The sequence below is a fragment of the Anarrhichthys ocellatus genome, unplaced genomic scaffold (assembly GCF_004355925.1).
Source record: "Anarrhichthys ocellatus isolate YVR2014 unplaced genomic scaffold, GSC_Weel_1.0 scaffold39, whole genome shotgun sequence".
In the NCBI taxonomy this organism is placed as follows: domain Eukaryota; kingdom Metazoa; phylum Chordata; class Actinopteri; order Perciformes; family Anarhichadidae; genus Anarrhichthys; species Anarrhichthys ocellatus.
Genome location: NW_022280069.1, coordinates 890,340 through 910,067, shown reverse-complemented (window position 1 = coordinate 910,067; position 19,728 = coordinate 890,340). Strand labels below are relative to the sequence as shown.

Here is a 19,728-nt window from a genome sequence, read left to right as displayed (position 1 = left end):
ACCTAACTGTGCCTTCTGTCAGAGAGGCTGAGGCTTTTATAGCTCCACAGGATGAGCTCATCACAGCTAATCATAATTTAATCAAAAAGTGCAGATAAGTACAATCTGGGAATTGGCTGAACCTTGCTGCTCGATAGCTGCCACAAGAAAGACAAAAGTCCACTCTGTGTGTGTGTGTGTGTGTGTGTGTGTGTGTGTGTGTGTGTGTGAGTGAAAAAGACAGAGTTCAAAGACAGATTCATTGTGAATTGCTGCATTGTGACGTTGTTTCATCCCCTTATTTCTCAGCAGTTTTATGCTACTTTATAGTTTACTGGTTACTTTGAAGGTCAAGGTTTTACACACCGAACAGATGATCAACTTGAAATATGATGTATTATTTTTGTTCTAAATTAAACTGCCCAGTAACACATGAAGTAGTAAAAATGAGCTTTTCTTCAACCAGCTACAGCGACAAATGCTGCATACACATTGATAACGATCCAGTGATTAAATATAGTGTTGGATCCTTCAGTACATTTTGCTGCTTATTGTAAAATTGTGAGAACAGGACTTTTTGAAGTATTTTTTTTCCGTTGAGATATTTCCACTTTTATTTAATTAAAATATCTGATACTTCTTCCACAACTGCACAGGTATCAACACTTTCAGTTACTGATATATAAAAGATATATCAAAATACATATTGCATTTTTCACTAATGCTTTCTCCCTTTTATGTGTGAGTAATTTCCTATTTAATAATATACATTGTTGTTGAGTTGTTTTTGTATGTGGCCTGTTTGTTGTCTTTGATGATGGCAGGGGTTCATTCATACATGGTTATCTACGATACAGAGGGTCAGTTGATGGGACAGAGTTACTCAGTTATGCTGACTGAGCCTTGGACACTTCATCCGATCAGCAGTTGCCCCATACTGTATGCAAAAATCTACAGCAGTGTGAGGAGGTCCTGATAACCTCATCACAGGAGATACAGCGGTTCCCATGTGCATCATCACACTTCTGACTGATGCTTCATATTTTTTCTAGTGTGTCTACAAATCATCAAATGGTTGAAGTGATTTGGTTTACTTGTGTATTTCATTTGCAATTCTTTTAGTATATAAAACATTGTGTGGTGTTCCTTAACCCATTTGTTTTTGTACCTCTTGATAGAACACTGGAGTCCTTTTTTGGGGGACATTGAGGTGCAGTAAAGTGGTTACAGAGTCTCATGTCTTTAGCAGACTTCACAGGAACATTGTGTTAACAAAAATGTTGATTGTGTTGTTTTCAGTGTTTTCATGTCTGCTTTGCAGTCACTTTTAGTGCTCCGCATGCCATCTTGGATTCTGTCTTTCAAAGCATAACATGATGGTGTGAAAATGACGGCGCAACAGCTTCAGATATAACCAGTGTGCTTTGTTTGACTTGATAGATGGGGATTCTAAAATGGATTCATACAATGGGCGTCCGTTCAGAATGAATATTCATTTAAAGAGACTTTAAAAAAAAAAGATCCTGCCACAACAATTAAATTGCACATTTGCACTGTTTGATGGCTGCATGTCCGATCATTGATGTCACTGTAGGCTATTTAACATCCAAGTTCAGGTCAGCTGTATCTGTCCTGAGCATGCATTAACTTCAGACCAGTAATAGAATTGTTTTGTGTTATTGTAATACATGTATGCATCTAAATACATTACTCGACATAGTGTATCGAACTGCAGACTTATAAAACAGAATATTTTTTACATGGCTATGTTTGGTGTTGGATTATCTTCATTTTATGTGTTAATCTACACAGAGTTCACTTCAGTTAGACATAAGTGAACCCACCACGTGACATATCTTACTGAGTCTATGTGCTCAAGAGAGCTCCTAACTCGACACCAAACCATTGTCTCTCTATCTGACCACTGATACGCTTTTCCTTCATTCATCTATCGATCAATCCTTTTGATTATCGTGGTTTTAGATTCCCATGGCCACAGGGCAAGCAGTGCAGCCGCCCTGGTCCTTTTCACCTGTAAGCTCCAGGGATTCCTCTGGTAAAGCTTTCACATAAACTCACTTTGACATTGTAAGACCAGTCTTTTGAAATTGCTAAGTGGAAAGCGAGCCCTGCCACACTGTGTTGAAACTAAATTGTACCCACTTAAATGGACCTTAAGTAGTTGTTTCTTTGCGGCCGTCCTCGGTCAACTTTATTGTCTTTCAGAGGCTGAAGAAGGCTCAGTTTAGAGTGAAGTAAAATATTTAACTAGAAAACCTCAGGAATCCGTTGGTATGGGAAAAAACATGCCGTTTGCCTATGGTATTATTATAATTGTGCTATTTTTATCCATTCTAAAAATGTCATATTTCAAAAATAAAAGTCTTGGAATTGCAGAAATTGAGAAACTGAGAAACTGAGACTCTTGTCTATGATGGTAGTCCCCATAATGGACATTTCACTGTATAGTAAGACCATTGTTTTCAAAATCTTGACCTCACTGTATAAAATGGCGTGTCGTGACCTCTTGGATGATCACAGCCTCATGAAACTCTACTATCACAAACCACAGACCTGTGGCTTTCAGAGGATGTGTGGCTCAGATATATTGAAAATAAGGGGGTTTCTCAAGCAATCAACGAAAAATGCAACTCTTGCACAAATCTCCAAATGTCCAAAGTCCTCGATACCAAATCAAAACATGGACTTTTCTTCTAAGGTCTTGGTGTCTTAATGTGGTATTTCAGGGGGGTCAAAAATGTTTAAATCTTGAATCGGCATCCCAGTCCATAACAGAGGCATTGTATAGAGTCTGTTTTGATTCAACATGCATGTCTTTCACAACGCATTTGCAGCACACCCTCGTTCCATGTATTAATATGCGTCACTTTTTTGTCCATCTCCACTGCACTATGATCCAACTCACCACCAGATGGGGATCAAATGACATGTCCTCTCTTCATGTGTGTCCACAACATGCAGCCTCAGTCTGCGTGGGTGCATGAGAGCCCTCTGCTGGTCATCAACTAACAATGCCAAAATAAAGCAAAATTGTGGTTTGGCATGGGCTTTTAGCAGTGGTGGAGGAAGTATTCAGGTATTTTTCTTAAGTAAAAGTAGGCTTCTAATACCACTGTAAAAATATTCTGTTACAGGTAAAAATTGTGAAGAAAAGATTAATATCACTAATATTTGCTGTGCAACTATGTAATTGTATGTCAGTAGGCTATGGCCAGTAATAAGGAGAATGTACTTAATTTAAAATAAAGGTACTCAATGCAGTACTGTAAAAGCAGATTTTTTCTCGTTTTTTCTCGTATTCACAGTTTTTGGTTTGTACAGAGATGACATTGATATGATGTCTGAGTGACATGCCATTTGGCCACTAAGTGGCGCTGTAGCAGCAGCATCGAACTATAAATTAAGGAATCTGTGTGTGTGTGTGTGTGTGTGTGTGTGTGTGTGAGTGTGTGTGTGTGTGTGTGTGTGTGTGTGTGTGAGTGTGTGTGTGAGTGAGTGAGAGAGTGTGTGTATGTGTGTGAGTGTTCTTTGCATATTTCTAGACAGGTGTGGCTCATGCTCATGAGGCTGACAACCCAGATCCTGCAAGACAAAGAAGAACCAGGGTCACCTAATGGAGTGGAGGGATCGTCACAAGATGTATATCTGTATACTTTATGTCTTATTGGATGATGAAGTCATATTATTAAAAAACTAAAGTAAGTTAATGTCCAAGTTTGTAAAAAATAAAATTCACTTCATCCAAGGCTGGTCACACCCCATACCAGTTGGTGGCGGTAATGTGTATATGAGTTGTTTGCCAAGCGCTAATAAAACTGAGAGAAGAAGAAGTAACCCGGCAACATCCGCCAACCTGCTCTCGTACGTACGTTGCGTCGATCAGCCGCGTACTCAAACGGCACATACTGGCATCATGGCGGACGTATTGGATCTTCATGAAGCGGGAGGAGAGGACTTTCCTATGGATGAGGATGGTGATGGTAATACTTATACGTAAAGCCACAGGTAGCAAGGGCCCCACGACTCTGGCGTTCAAACGATGTGTAGATTTGAAGGTCTACATTAAAATGTGCCGTGACTACTGCTACTGCGTGGTAGCAGGCCTGAGAAATGCTAACAAGCTAATATTAAGCTAACAACGCACTAGTGGTTCATTCAAAGCTCTCTAAGTAAGATAGGTAGCTCGTGGTTGTTCCAAGCTATTTAACGTTAGCTCCCTTTTACAAAACAAGTTTATTTTTAATGTATTTCCCTTGATTAAGGGCGTGGTTTACATACTTGAAGCTATAACACACGTAGCGTATTGTTAGCCGCCGTTAGCACGCTAATTCAGTCTGTTCTATAACGTTAGCTAATAGCTAAGTACCGTTAAGATGCACTAATACTATACAGTAGTTAAGATAACACTATGTTTTAGTGTCACTTTTTGGTTACCCCAGCGTTGACCGCAGAAAACCCATCCACAGTTTAGTCCAGTAAAAGTGATAACGTGTGATTGTTGTGAAACTTGCAAACGTAAGTATGTAACGTTAACGTTGGTAGTGTGCATTGGTTTTAATTTATTCAAATGTTCTTCCTTAGAGAGCATCCACAAGTTGAAGGAGAAAGCCAAGAAGAGGAAAGGACGAGGCTTTGGCTCCGGTGAGTTACCAACTGTTTTAGTTTGTTTCATGTGATCTCCTACTGCAGCTTCTTAATACAGTTAAGCTAGTCAGCAGTGCTTCATATTTCTCTGTGTTGCTGTTTCCAGAGGAAGGAGCCAGGTCCAGAATCAAAGAGGACTATGATACTGTGGAGCAGGATGGGGACGAGCCAGGCCCGCAGAGATGTAAGTGTTGCAGTTCGTATTAGAAATCGAATTCAGTTTAAATTCAATGCAAATAGAGTCTAAACTTCACATTAGTCAACCTGAAGTGCATCTGCGATTACCGAGTTGCTACCTTCTCTATTGTTTATACGTGAACCTACTACAGCATATCGCACAACTTATTTTTGAAATCTGTGTTGGCACCCGTTATTGTGTTTTTTAAAACTTCTTTATCTCAATGTATTAAATGTGTGAAAATGAACATCCAGCTAGACTTCTTTTTTTTGATTGTTCTCAAAATAGCTTTTGGGGATAAAGTGCAGCTCTGCGATTGTAATTTAATGTCGACACATAAGAGGCACAAGCCGAAGCTCAGTCGGCTTTATATTGGTTAGAGCTAGCTGTATTTATTTGTACCTTTTGCATGGAATGAGAGTTTTAGTGATCACACCTCTACGTGTCATTAGTTTACCTTGTTAAAAGTGCTGCTTGGTTTATTGTTTGACCCCTGACACCTCTTCTTGTCTTTGTTTTGGTGCAGCTGTGGAGGGCTGGATCCTGTTTGTGACCGGTGTACATGAAGAGGCCACAGAGGAAGACATCCATGACAAGTTTTCAGAGTTTGGAGAAATCAAGAACCTGCATCTCAACCTTGACCGCAGAACGGGTTTCCTCAAGGTGAGACAGATTTCCAAGCAAGATGTGTTCACATTGAGTTGGTGTACACCAGTTACTGTTAATTTTGTACTATTTATTGACACAACCTGTAGGCCGCTTGCTTGCTTTAATAGGTCACTAATGTTATCTTTTACTAGTACAATATAATCGGCTATTTATAGAACACATCAACTTGTTTTTCAAACAATCTGATGGACGGTTCACTTAGATGGTAACCTGTGTGCAGTTCTTAAATGAGCTTCATTAAAATAGAATAAAAATATGATGGCCAACCCGATAGTTAATATATTTTAAGATGGTTTGATTACATTTTGGTGGCTAGCTTTAATACATTTTTTTCTCAAGAGTGCCCTGCAACTGTTTGCGATGGGTCCCGTCTTCTCCTCTTGCGCTGTGCACAGGGAGGAGGATGCGCTCGCTGCAGGAGTTAATAATACACAAACCTTTTACATTCTTGTAAATACTGATTCATAAATAGTTTTGTATAAATATATACATAATAATAGATAAAACATAGTTGATGCTCTATAATGGGTCTACATACACAGTATGAATAATATTTCCCCTGATTCTTCTCTATGCATCAACATACAATTGAGTTTTCCATTAAAGAAAAGTTACACAAAAGTTTGTTTATGCTGCCAATTACAGTTCTTAAAAAGAAAATCTGAATCCTAAAAAATCTAAATTAGAATTGTCCAAGAAAATCGGTCCATCTCTACTAAATGCGTTGTTGTTTTTAATGCAGCAAAATCACTTTCCTAGACTGAAGAACAAGACAGGGGGTCTACTCCTTAGTGTGTTCCAGACAAACTGAAATGCTTCACGCACTCCTAATATTTCTGTGTGGATTTTTAAAAATATTTTGTGGTCAAAGCGGCGTACAAGATTTGAGAAACCAACTGGAGATGAGGAAAAGTAGAGTTGCGGCTTTGATGGCGTGTTTTCCTCTTGTGTGCTCGTTTGGGGGGCATTAGCATTTACACTACAAAAGATACGAGGTCAAATGGTGGTTTGAGTGATGGGATCACAATGCTTCTCTGTTGTCGTTTACACTTGTATTCAGCGCTGTCCACTAGTGATCAGATGGCCGAAGACAGATTTTAAAACAAAGTCTAAACTGGCTGTGACAAAAGCTCCAAATGTCATGTTGACTCAGAGAATGTAACTGCTCTAGATTTCCTGAATCACACCAATTGTTACTAAGATATTAATTTTTTTTCAAATGGAGGGGAATTCAAGCAGTTTATATCCTATTAGATTATGGAATTTCTTTACATTCATAAATGTTTTGTTTTTATATGTCTTCATTTGTTGTGTTTAGAAAACCAGACTCCTACTTTGTAAAGCAGATATTTGTTTATCTATATAAATAAACCATGTTGTCACTGCTTCTTGATAGTGGCGGTTTGTAAACAAATTCCATTTGTCGTATTTTATATAACGAGAAGTCTGATTTTAGCACATGGTAAATCTGGAAATTATACCGATGTGTCAAGAAAGACCAAATTGAAGTGATCAGAAGTCGACATATTTACCCAGTTGTTTTATTGCTGTTCAGCACAGCACTCTTCAACTTTCCTCCACGCCACAAGGTGGCAGCATTGTTTTAAATATGAAATAAGAACGTATATTTGCCCCCGAAACATCCCATTTCAGTGAGTACAGAGAATGTCCATCACAGGCTGTTTGAATATTTAAATGCTTTAGAGACGGAACATGTCTAGTTGGTAGCTGAGCTTTTGTTTCTGCAAGGCCATTCTGATAATCAGCCCGAAGAGTGTAAGACTGAGTGATCAGGAGACCTGTTTTGTCCTGTGTTGTACATTTTAATTGTAAAATGCTTCCAAATTCCCAAGCAGTGATGCCATGAATGTCCAATAACTCCCATGCTGTCCTGATGACTGTTCCCAGGGATATGCATTGGTGGAGTACGAGACCTACAAAGAGGCCCAGGCTGCCATGGAGGGGCTCAATGCTCAGGACATGATGGGTCAGCCTATCAGTGTTGACTGGGGATTTGTCAGAGGGCCCCCCAAGAACAAGAGGAGGTGAGGGGGGGGGGGTGTGTGTGGGTGTGGGTGTGGGTGTGGGTGTGGGTGTGGCGCTACGGAAACAGTAACTTCCCAGTAAAGGGAGTGCTGTCAACATTTTACATGTTGCACTTCTTAACTCTGCATTTTTTTTTTTTTAAATATACTGCTAATTTTAACAAGTTAGAGTATATTGCCCAGCTCATGGTGGTTGCAAAGTTGAAAATGTAGCTTTCTAAGCTGTCTAAATAAGGGATGTGTGATCTAAATTATTTATTTATGTAATATTTTTTTATGGTAGAACACACCACTTAATATAATTATTCAATAACAGCGCTGTGTGTTTTTTCACAGGACTGGCGGACGGAGACGCAGCAGAAGCCCGGACAGGAGGCGGCGTTGAGTACAGCAGTTGTCATTGGCTTGACGGGGTGTCTGTCACTTTTGTCAGGCAGTTCATAATCCTCTCATCTTCTCATAAGAAACATGTTTTTGTACAATATTTTGGACTTGTTTGCCATCTAGTTGTGCGATTTTTAAAATATTGGGATAAAGTGTTTTTGAAAGCTTGAATAACAAGAATCAATCGGCCTAACAGCAGCATTTTCAGTTTATTGTAAATTGCTTATGCTGCTTTAAAATGCAACAGAAGGATATCCATCCAGTGATTTACTTTCAACACCAACATGGTTATGATTCCCTTAAAAATGTTGTTTGTTTTCTCAATGGTGCGTACATTTTGCTTTGTTTTATAATACTTTGGGGGGAAATTAAACTTTTTAAAAGGTACTTGTGTGCACTGTTGTGTTTTTATTTAGCTGTGCTGATGACGTAGAGTTCACGTCATCCTAGATGACCTCACCCATGCAATGGTGCCGCCCCAGCTATTTAATCAACTCCAAAGCACCTGTCACTCTGGGCTGTGAGTGCCACACTCATAGGCTACTTGGACAAAACCCACTTGCCCGTTATTTTTTTCTGCAGCCAATTGGCAAGCGAATGCTTTGCACTCTGTCCCTCTCATTTGGTGTTTACTCTATTGGGGGAACATCAGTCAAAGACCTCGGGGATGCCCATTGGTTCTTAAGAATGTCAATGAAATCGACTCTTCTCTCTGATTGGATGGATCTTCTTGGAGGGGGCGGGTTCAAATTCCTCGGTTGACGTTGTTGTTGTAAGTGGTGTAGAAATTACTTTGTCGGTGGTGTTGGTCCTGTTTGGGATTTTTACGCGTTGTTCCCCTAATGAAGATGCTAAAAAGTTAGGAATTGTTTGTCCTGGAAACGTGTACGGTATTCACAAGTTGGTACTTGCCGGGAAACTAAATGGGACGATGACAAAATCCTCTGCGAGGCCGTTGAAGGTAAGCTTGTAAAGAGATACTCTGGCTACTAGCGTTAGCTACTGTTAGCTGCTGATTAGCCAGGCTTGTAGTAGCCACTTGCTATAGCTAAATGTTACGGTTCAGTCTACGGAGAAATAAATAAATAAACACTCCTTTGCAATGAGAATTCATGCACACGTACGGCAGTTTGATGTAACCGACTAATACGTGAAATTAAAGTTAATAGCTTGAGTGTAAACCGTGCACGAACCCCATGCGTTTGAACGCCTCAAATGCGTTTATGTAAGCATGTGTATTGTTTGATATTTTCTGTCAAAGATCAGTCGTAGCCGTAATGGCAGGCTCTGATTCATCATTTTAGGACGGAAGCATTGATATGCATCTATTATATCTGTACACTGAGCAGGTTGGCGAGCAGAAGTGGTCGCTGAACACGTTAGCTTTTCTTTTTAAGCTGTCAACTTACGTTTATAGCTGCGTGCACGTTCAACATTTTTTTTTTTTTTAAAGTTGTGCTGAATGGGAGATCAGTTCTGTATTCACGCTTTTTATCAGTTTACGTTTTTGCATGAATAATTCACTTAAATTGTCATAGCTAGCTTTCTAATAGCTCACAGTCACGATTCAGATTATCCGAGCTAAGGTGCATGCGTAACGTGACATTTACTTATTAATTTGGGGTGGCGGGGGGGGTTGTGGAGTAAAGTCCTTTTTCACTAACGGGCAATTCCTAACGTGTAACCCAAAAAAGACTCGTGTCATGAAGCTAACGATAAGTGGCTAGCGCGAGATCATTCTCAAAACGCTGCTACCAGATATGTGTGACTAACTGCTGGTTCATTCGGTTCAGTGCTCCGTGCTCGTTTTTTTTTTTTTGTTTTTTTTTAAAAGAAACTAGGACTTAGGTTATAGTGTATTTTCCCACATCCTCGCGATGTGAGAGGGTTAGGGTTACACTTTCCCCTGAATTATTCAGGTCTGTCTGTGTGTGGGCTCTTTTGTTTGGACAGGCGGTCAACAAGAAAAGTAGGACATGGGTACAAGTTCCTCACAGGGACTGTTTATGTTGCTAAAAAAAGCCATAACCTGAGTAGGAAACTCCACATAAAAGGTTGATTTAAAGGAGCTAGGTGTTATGTTGTAGGGAAGACGAAATGCATCCAATCCTCCCACGTGAACTCATTCCTTTCTTATGGCACACACACACACACACAAACAAACTGCCTGTCAGTTGCAAAGAAGACTGTTGATCAGTAGCAGTGATGAAAAGCTGGAGTGAACTCCCAACTCAATGCTAGTAAATATGCAGATAATCAGCCCATGTGTTGCATGCATTATTGTGTAGTTGTACAGGTCCACCATGCACTGTGGCTAGAAGATGAGGTGAAGGTGGCTCTGTCTGCCTTCATTATGCAAGTTCTCAGCACTTCAAGGAACATATTGATGACAGAGAGCACCTCGGGCACGTATTTTAAGTAGGGTTCAGTATCCTTCCTGTTGCAATTCCCATTCCAAACTGACAGGGCGTAAAAGGAAAATTAATAGTGGTAAACACAGCAAAACCACCATTTATCTGCTTTGTAAGTAACGCGATGGAGAAGACGGGAACTGTTTTGTGAATGCTTGAATGGCTTTATCGGTCAGTGCACAAAACCAGCCAGTAGATAAATCTATTCACAACCTGCAGCCAGCGACACATAACAAGGCAGCGTCTTTAAAAGCCCTTTGTTGCACTTTAGTTGTCTTAAAAAAAACAAAAAAAAAAAAAACATCTTGTCGATCCAAATGGAAATATGTGGCTTGCACTTTGCAGCTTATCACACAGAGATCTCCAACACTGTTCAAATAAGCTGCAGTCAGCATTTCACAGTAGCCTGAAAATGACACAGATGAGATGAGTGGTGAGAATGGTCAAATGTTTTCTGTTAATGGGCATATTAATATGTAGTCGATATGGTTATCGACACACCGTTCTGATGTGACTCATAGCAGAGTTACAGGATTGTAGAGCAGTGAGGTTATACACAAACTAGAAAGTAGGTTAAACTTGGTAAACATGTTTCCTCTGGAGTAGTGCTTCTCTCTGTCAGGTTTTGTGTTACTATCTTAACTCTCTCTCGTATCCGTAATATCGTCATGGATCTTGTTAACTGTTAATGTGCTGGACGGCTGTGTGTGTGTGTGTGTGTGTGTGTGTGTGTGTGTGTATATAGTGTTTCACAGGGGGACTGTGCTGCTTCAGCAGCGCAGAGGGCATGAAAATTTAAATTAGTCTCTCGCCGGGCTCCCCCAAACAGCTGCTCACTGTGTGTGTGTGTGTGTGTGTGTGTGTGTGTGTGTGGGGTGGGCGTGCGCCAGAGATCCAGTGTCTGTTTTCAGAGCCGGGCCCATTCGGCCATGGGGGTATTCCCATGGGATCTCTCAAGCACAGTCAGATTAATAAGTAAGTAGACGAGTGCTTCTTCAGGTTAGTGGGACAAACGCATGACGTTTGTGTCAAGTGAACATGTTCCACTGAGTTTTGCAGCGGTGCACGCTCTCAGCCTAGAGCAGGCAACAAATCTCAGCCCCGATCCTTCTTTTAGGACACTGAAATGCTTACATTATTGACAAGATGAAGAACGGTTGATAGGAGGAACAGTGATACGAAAGGGAAAACTGCCTCCGTCCCCACCGTGCCACAGGGATCAATAGGTGGCTTGTCTCCTAGAGGCCTCTGTGTGCAGACAGCAACTCATAAAACTCTTTGGAGCCCAACCCATGGCTGGTTGCCTGCCAGTCTTGTGACACAGCAGCCAGCCCGGGCCCAGGGCTGCTTCTGTCAGGGTGGAGAGACCCAGAACTGAAGGCCTCTACCTGTGGTGCCTGCAGCTGCTCCACTTTGATCAACATGTCGTGGATAGTACGCCCACACTGAATGCTTCGGGATTACATGTAGGCTGGATCATTCAGTCGTTATCATCGTAGAAGTGACCGTATAGGGTGGAGCGGTTATACGAGGAAAGATGTGGCCTTATGGTACCAGCTGAGCAGCCATAATCACAAATAGCGTGAGACAGCACTCCCACAAGAGATGCTGTGGTAACAAGAGCTCGCTGTATCAGTTACTCTCTACTCCCTCTTCATCTCTTCCTCCTCTACATGCAGTGCAGGCTGATGTTGATGATTAGACTCGCCACCTGACAAAACCTCACTATTTTATCTGTCCGGTGGGAAATTTAGGCACACACATACAGCTGTTTGAATACATCAATATTTCATTTTAAAAAGGGCTTACAGTTTTAACGTGAATGACATACCATAGCAAACGGGGCTGCAAACGGTTTAGCATTTCACGTTGCATGCCAGCACGCAGTATTTTTCATTGTCTGTTGTGTGTGTCACATCCCTGCTTGTGACTGCTGCTGCCTATCTGTCAGTTTGTGACAAGTTGCTTTATTTATTTAATTTGTGTGTCAATGTGCTGTCTGCAAAACCTCTCTTATAGCTGACAAATGAATTGAAGCCTACTTAATATGACCCAGGTTTGTTATAAAGTTAATGAAGTAGGGGGGCTTTAGAAAACAACTGATTTGAAAACCAACCGAGGCTCCACAGGAAGGTTAGATTGGCTTTTTAAGTGTCTGCTGATGAAGTCACCAGCCATTGCCACAAAGTATGTCAACACTTGTTTACTGGGTAATGTTTGTTTCAGAGCATTAGGCTCATAGCAGGTGAATTGTGAGATTTGTAGCTTCCTGTGCAGACTGGAAGCAATCATCCCCGCCCGCCCGCCTGCTCGCCCTGTTGATCCAGGACAGCGGGAGTAATCCCACACACGGCCCTGATGAGGTGCCTGTCACCCACGATGACATCACGCGGGGCGTGACGTGAGGTGGCCCTGCTGCGTACTGGGCCCGGCCTGCAGCACGTGGGGATTCACATGAGCATTAGTGCTGCCCGCCTGCAGAGGCTGGTGCCTGTTTAGCCACTGGCTTAAGACCGAGCTGGGTTTGGTTGGCTTCACATTCAGGCTGACTTAGCAGGGGGAGATCGTGAACATTTGAATCAGTATGGAGATGCGAGCCGTGGCTCCATTTTGTGTCTTAATATTAAGGCTTTTTGTCCACGCTACTGGCTCTCTTACAGGCGCCTTATTATATTTTTGCAGGAGTGGAATACATTTTAAGTTCATTCTAAAGCAGCACAGCCCAAGGTTCTTAGGTTAGTGCCTCGGAAATGTCTCATACTCCTCGAGGGTTAATATGCAAATCTGGCTTCTAAATGTTAATTGGTAATAATAAGCTCATTGTTTGTACACTAAGCAAAAAGGATATTTCGGCATCATTGACAACCCGGAGACATTTGTTGCCCGTGTATAGTTTGATTTATGAATATACCTAAGAACATTGTGAGAGGTCATTTCTCCACGATAGATCCTTTGTGTCTTTCTGTTGTATAAAGCTGGCCTGCCCAACATCGACAAACTACCAGGATTCATTTCTTTTGTTGTGTGTTTGTGATATCTATTGCTTACCTTGCACAGCAGCTGTGCAAGGTAAGCAATAGATATCACAGGCAAATCCATCTTACGGACCAATGAGCGCTCTGAGAGGAGCCACTGGCAGCTGTGGACGGGGTATAGGTGTGTTACGACAACAATGGCGGGTCCTGAAGAGGTTGGCACAGATGCTGCGATAGCGTCAGTTATATCAGAACTGGAAAGTATTACTTCATTGAAATAAGAGCAGAAAACAACTTTTTTCTCAATTTCAAAGATGTTTTTTATTTTTTGCTCTCCTCCCGACTGGCTCTTCAAGAGTTTGATTGACAGATGGTTCATCCAATCCCCTGCGAAGTGTATATTTTTTTGAAAGTGCCTGCCCTTTCCCAAACTGTTTCCAATGACTCCTTCTCAGATGGTTCTGTGGAACGAACCATCTGGCGTCTCAGGTTGATAAATTGCATCGCTACATGTTTGAATTCGTAGGTTAAGGATAAGATACGGATGCTTGTCCTTGGAGAAAAGTTTTCCAAATCTAAACTGAAGACTTTTGGTTGTAGAACCTGCAGTTGTTTTCCCTTCACCATTAATTAATCATGTATAGATGGTTTTAACTTGAGTACCTGGCTTCAAGGCGACGCTATACATTCTGATATGCACGGCCCTAGTGGGAGTCCTTTTAGTATCAGCACTATTAACACATCTTGATTAGTTTAGTCATCTTAGTTATCACTGCAGAGTCACATTACGTACTTGTTATTTCAAGGTTGAATTCCCTCACCCTTTGTTAATAAGTAGGTGGGCAGCGCTCGGATGGATGCAGAGGCTTGTGTTTCTTCACAAAGGCTAGAAATCGATAAAGAGGCCGCCGGGGCTGAACGAGGACTTCTCACCCACGGAGTCTGGAGTGTTAGCTTGGCAGCCTTCTCGAATGCTGAAACCAACACATAATGTTCACTGAGCGCCGCAGTTTATCCGTCTACCTTCAGAGGCAGAGCAGCCCTCTACACAGGACGCTCTTTGCAGCAGTCACGCTGAACTTATCTTGTTCTGAGTTTTCTTTTTGTCCACACCTCTACAACAGGAATGCATTGATAGCAGATTAGCTTCCACTTCCCTCACTCATTTAGACGATCAAATGCTCTCGCTACATTTTCTGCTGTTTCATGTGTCGGCCGCACCGACACTGTGTGTAATGTTGTCTCTGTGTGGAATGTGGGAATGCCACTCATAGTCCCCTATAGCCCTCTCCACAGCAGCCTCCCTCATGCGGCTGTTAATTAGTGCTCCTTGAGTGGTGGTTACTGGGCCTGACTGCAGTGACGTGCCCCGGGCACAGACCAGCAACGTCTGAGGCCGGCTTTAATAGACTTCCTAATAAACCGTCACAACAGACGGACAGAAAGGAAGGGGAAATAAAGCTGGGGCTTACAGCAGGATATGGAACAAATTCTAATCACAATGACTGTCACGATATTTGCTCTGCATATTCAAAATTACACTACCACGTTAAACTCCAGTCCGACCACTACTCGTGGCGTTTTTCAAGAACTACAACTCGTGTAGGCTGTTTTTTATTTAAAAGACTGAATACAAGACAGATTTGGAGAAAACCTTTAAATGTTGTCAGTCATTTAGTTTTTAAATTGTGTAAACTGAGATGTCTTTGTGGAAATTATAAAGAGAGTACATATTGTGATATTGTAATATTAAATCTATCTTAATCCTGACTATTGACCATAAATCACAAGCTGCTCTCCAATGAGACACTTCCTGTTCCGTGTGTTTATTTGTTAACCACAAAGTTGCTTCTACTCTATCCATATGGGGAAGTAGACCTCTGACAGTTTGATAAAGTTTTGTCCATGAATTGAATTCCGAACAGGTTTGTTTTCTCCATTAAAATTAGAGTCTGTCCTCCGAGACTTTGGCATGCTGTGCAGCATTGCAGCGGACTTTGGAGAACTAAGTGAACCCTCTGCTACACCCTGACATCAGCTCTCAGACACTTTGATAAACACTTGTGCTCAGAAGCTGATACTGCTGCCCATTTCAGCTGGCTGTCCACTGAACATAAGTCCACACTGGGCTGAACCTCTTTGAAGCACTCTAACGTCTTCCACTAACTAGGGTTTGTCTGAAGTCATGTCCCATTTCCTGATCCAAATTTACACTGTGTCACCTGATAAGCGACAGAGTTGTTTACATCATCTGGAACCTCACGAGCACGTCCTGTCTGTACTGTAAACGGGAGTCCGCCCTAACTCTATTTGCTGTCCTCTCTGCTGTCATGCTTTGAGAAAGCACATGATGCCACCGATATATGATCACCTTTAGTGGAGGCATTAGGCGCTTTAAATCCGACAGCAGTCTAATGTTGGTGGTTTGTGAACTCTGCACAGTGCAGTGTTTCTATGTTTAAACTGATTATGAGCAGATTATTTTTAGACCATCTCAAACAGGAGGTTGCTCTGTATGTGATGGTTCTGTTGTGCTTACACAGTTGACATGTCTCTGATTTAGATGCATAGAAACTCGGGGCTAGCAGTCTAGTGTCTAATGGGCACAAAGGGGCCGTGTCCTTACGGACAATAAAGATGTAAAATTGTAAATAAATACCAGTATTCAAAATGCGTCTGATACGGCCTAAAAGGCCAGATCGAGTATCGGTGAGTGCGCGGGCTTATGCATCGATAACATATCACGTTATCATATTGATGATCAGCTCTTTACGCCACTCAGGAACAACACGTGTCACTTTGCTACCCGATCCATACATCCTGCTCGATCGGTACTGAACATATGCAAACTAAACACCGTTGTGCGCCCTATATTTGTGCCCCCTGATAACGCTACATTCTGAACAACAAACTTGCATTGAAATCGACATGTGGAGCACTAGTTACAGTTATCTGTTAGCAGCACAGGACTGCTCGGCTAAACGACGGAGCTAACTGCCGTAAACGGCGATTCCACCGAGTTACGTTGCTGAAGTTCAAGCTCCATTCAGTAAAATAGAGTATGTTGTAATGATTTGTTAAAATGTAATCTTGTCAAATTTTTGTTTTGGCAAGAAACTTGAAATGAATACAGTTGTTTGAACGAGATGTTTTCACATCAATAGACGTAAGAGAGGGAATTATGACCAGTGTAACTTTATTTTTTTGTTTTTAATGCACTGGTATCTGATTGGTAGCCTAGGAATGAACAACAGTAATAATATAGCCGAACCACTATGAATCTGTTTTCTTCTGACTCCTTGTGTTGCATGTTTAGATCAGATGCATTGTATTCAGTTGCAGTGGCTCAGTCACAAAGTCGAAAGCTGCTGCAACCTGAGGTCAACGTATTTGGGCTGTATACACTCCAAACAATGAAACCACGGTCAAATTCACCATCTGTAAGTAGAGCTTGTTTACCTCACCTTACTTTGCCTCGAGCTCTCTCGGAGAGAGAAAAGAGGCTGGTTGCTGAGTTCACTTGGATCAGGTTTGGATGTTTTCTGAGCTAGCGAGCGAGACCGGGAGGCCTCGACAGGGAAGTTAGACTTGGCAAATTTTTGTGTGATGACTGGACAGCTTTTTGGACTGGACCAGCTCGAGTGGCATGGCCTCAGAGGGCAGGCATGGTGTGGAATCTCTGACATCAGCTGTGTGTGCATTCATACGGGTGTTGTCTTACGCTTTACACACACAAATGCCCACAGCTGGTGGCGAAGCCTTCATCGGGGCTGGAATGTGCATGCTACATGTCTCCCAATGCAAATTTTTGAATCTATTATAGTGATAACAACATATCTGCTGAAGGAATCTACCGAAACCGGTTTTTGTTTCCTTGTAGGGACGCTGAGCTTTTCCTACTTTTTTTGAATTCCCACTTGTTTGCAGGTTCTCGGTTAGCTCGACACTTCTTACAGTGTATGATGAGGCAAGTGGTGAAAGATAATTAATGTCCTTATTTGGAAAGAAGATAACTAGTCCTTGCTGCATTGGCTTCTTTGCTCCACGAAAGGCAAAAGCTTTCTTGGATTCACATGAAGAAGCTTTTTTTTTTTTGCTAATGGACTTGAAACGGCCCACTAGTTATTATAATTCACATGTCAACGGATGTTCTGTTTTGCCTCTGTGGGTTGTATTGATTTTTCTCCAATGACCAGCTTACGAGTATATTTCCTTTTGTCCAGGGAAATGGTCACACTCGCATTTATTGCATTGATTTCCGAGATGTAAGCCAATAGCAGCTGAAAACGTCGGCCCCCTCCCTCAGGACCGGCCGAGCACATCTGCTCGGCTCGGCGAATTAGTGAGGCAGCAGTTTGCAAACAGAGCAGGGAGCTGACGTAATCTTTACATTTAGGGTTCTTTGCTTTTCCTCCTCTATGATTAACATATTAGTTAAAGCTGCTTAATAACATAATGTATTTTGACATTGAGAAAGGAGGAAGAGCCGTAACCCCTCTCTCTCTCTGTGTGCAGTTGCCTCGTATAAGCTAGTGGGGGTATTTACAATGCAATGCTCATCATATGCTTCAGCATTATGCAAGGCCTTGGAAGTGAATGTGCCTACGTCACACTGTTCTACACGATGCACACAGTTGCCCTTGAAGACAACCGATGTTGCAGAAAATGACAAAATTGGCCGAGATATCTCCGGCTTTTTCTCCACGGGCAGAGCAATTTTTCAATGCCATGAAATCTGTTTGTTTGTTTATCAGCACAACTACAACATTGTCAGTAAAGAATGCATTGCCCAATCCTATAGGATTACATTACGCCATACTAAGCAAGGCTTTTGCATTGCGATTCTCTCTGTTGTGCTGTCCAAGGCTGTATTGATTCTTTCTTTTTTCACCCAATTGCATTACATGTCAGGAGGGACTGGTACAATACTATAGCAGAGATTCTGTTTTGCTGAGTGCATGCACACAGTTGCCTTTGTGCCGCTCATTTCAGCTGAGAGGAACTTAGGAAGAACCGGGCGAAGGGTTCGGTTCCCCTTCCATTCCTTCAGCCTCCCGTCCAGCTGTAGCTCTCACTGTTATGTAAGGAGTCGCTGTAGGCTCAGTCAGTAACCAGATTACTGCACTCCGCAGATAAAGACAGCTGAAGGACAGCCATCTCACCACACCTTTGTTTTTCTTCCTCTTCTGGTTTTCTTAAGCAGCGAGGTATTTATTGTGATTGTTCACAGCGGACCGAGCCCCGGCTGTCGGAACTTTGACTCACGGAGCAAAGTGGAATTACCGAGGAAGCATTGGCTGCGTTCACTCCCACATGTTTTTATGCATGTCTGTGGTTTTTAAACGCTACGCCTATCGCAGACATTTAGAGCACTTAGGCTGCCAACTCTGATAACATTAGACTGATCGAGACTAATGTGCATCAATCACGTGGAGATTTGTGTCTCTCCCAATTCCCCTCATTGACGTTGATGTTTGAGAGTTTAAAAATGTGATACCGGCACATAGTACTTATTCTATCGGGAGCAAATAACATAGGCTTAACAAATAAACCTGATATAGATCCCTTGGATTTGTTTTTCAATGAATTGTGACAAAGATACACACTAAGCAGGACGTTTCTGTCGTTGGAAAGTCAACTTGTCAGTGCTCTCTAGCTAACAAATGAGACACTGTTTCTGAGCTAGCCTACTTTGCCTCATCCATACGGCAATTTCTAGTTAGTTATTTGGCAATATATCTGCAATAAGCTAATAACTGTCCACACATTGGTCTAGCTCTAGCCGTCAGTACTGATTGTTCTTCCAAAGGTTTTACTTTCCATCTCACCATCAATCCAGACCGGAGGCGGAGCGCCGGGTCCAGACTTATCACTCCTGCTGCAGCCGCCACACTGCCCTCCCCTGTTTGCTTACTTTGTGCCCTTTATCTCATTACTCATGTGCGGCTGAGAGGGTGTGTTACATTCGTTGAGATCACAGGAACAATTTAGTTTGTGATTGAACCGAAATAGGTATGACACATTTATAGCCGTGGTCGTACATCACGTCCGGACCATTAAAGGTAAACGGAGCAACTCAGTCGGCCTCGTTGGGTAAAGTTTCTCACCACAAGCTGTGCTGTATGATGAAATAATTGTCTGGCTCGGGGTCATGTTTAAGTACCTTTTCAGGTGTGGTGTACTCCTCAGCTCCTTTCTTTGTAAAGCGAAGCTGATGCTTCACACCATGAACGTAACCCCAGTGAGCCGAACATGAAGTGGTGTATCACCCACTATAAACACGGGACCTCGTTATCCTCATTCACGGAGACACGCTGTAGCTGAATAGGCATGTTCTGTAAAAGGCATAGCCAGTGCCTTTTGCACGTTGTAGGCTAAAGCGTAGTCTTTCTGTCCTCCACCGTGTGTGTGTGTGTGTGTGT

General features: G+C 42.1%; 1 protein-coding gene across 2 annotated transcripts in view; it reads left to right on the top strand.

Moving 5' to 3' along the window:
• Positions 1-3,843: 3,843 nt before the first annotated feature.
• The window catches only part of rbm8a (RNA binding motif protein 8A), a 21,059-nt gene continuing 5,174 nt past the window's right edge, over positions 3,844-19,728 (top strand). The window contains exons 1-6 of one of the 2 annotated variants that reach the window (XR_004213451.1): positions 3,844-3,980; positions 4,582-4,641; positions 4,751-4,828; positions 5,349-5,485; positions 7,400-7,536; positions 7,873-8,881. Coding sequence is in view for 1 of the 2 variants with exons in the window: in XM_031867388.1 (XP_031723248.1) it covers positions 3,914-3,980; positions 4,582-4,641; positions 4,751-4,828; positions 5,349-5,485; positions 7,400-7,536; positions 7,873-7,921 (528 nt within the window). In the remaining variant the exon portion in view is untranslated. Of the gene's footprint in view, positions 3,981-4,581; positions 4,642-4,750; positions 4,829-5,348; positions 5,486-7,399; positions 7,537-7,872; positions 10,305-19,728 lie in introns of those variants that run through there. The other variant, XM_031867388.1, reaches the window with a different exon arrangement.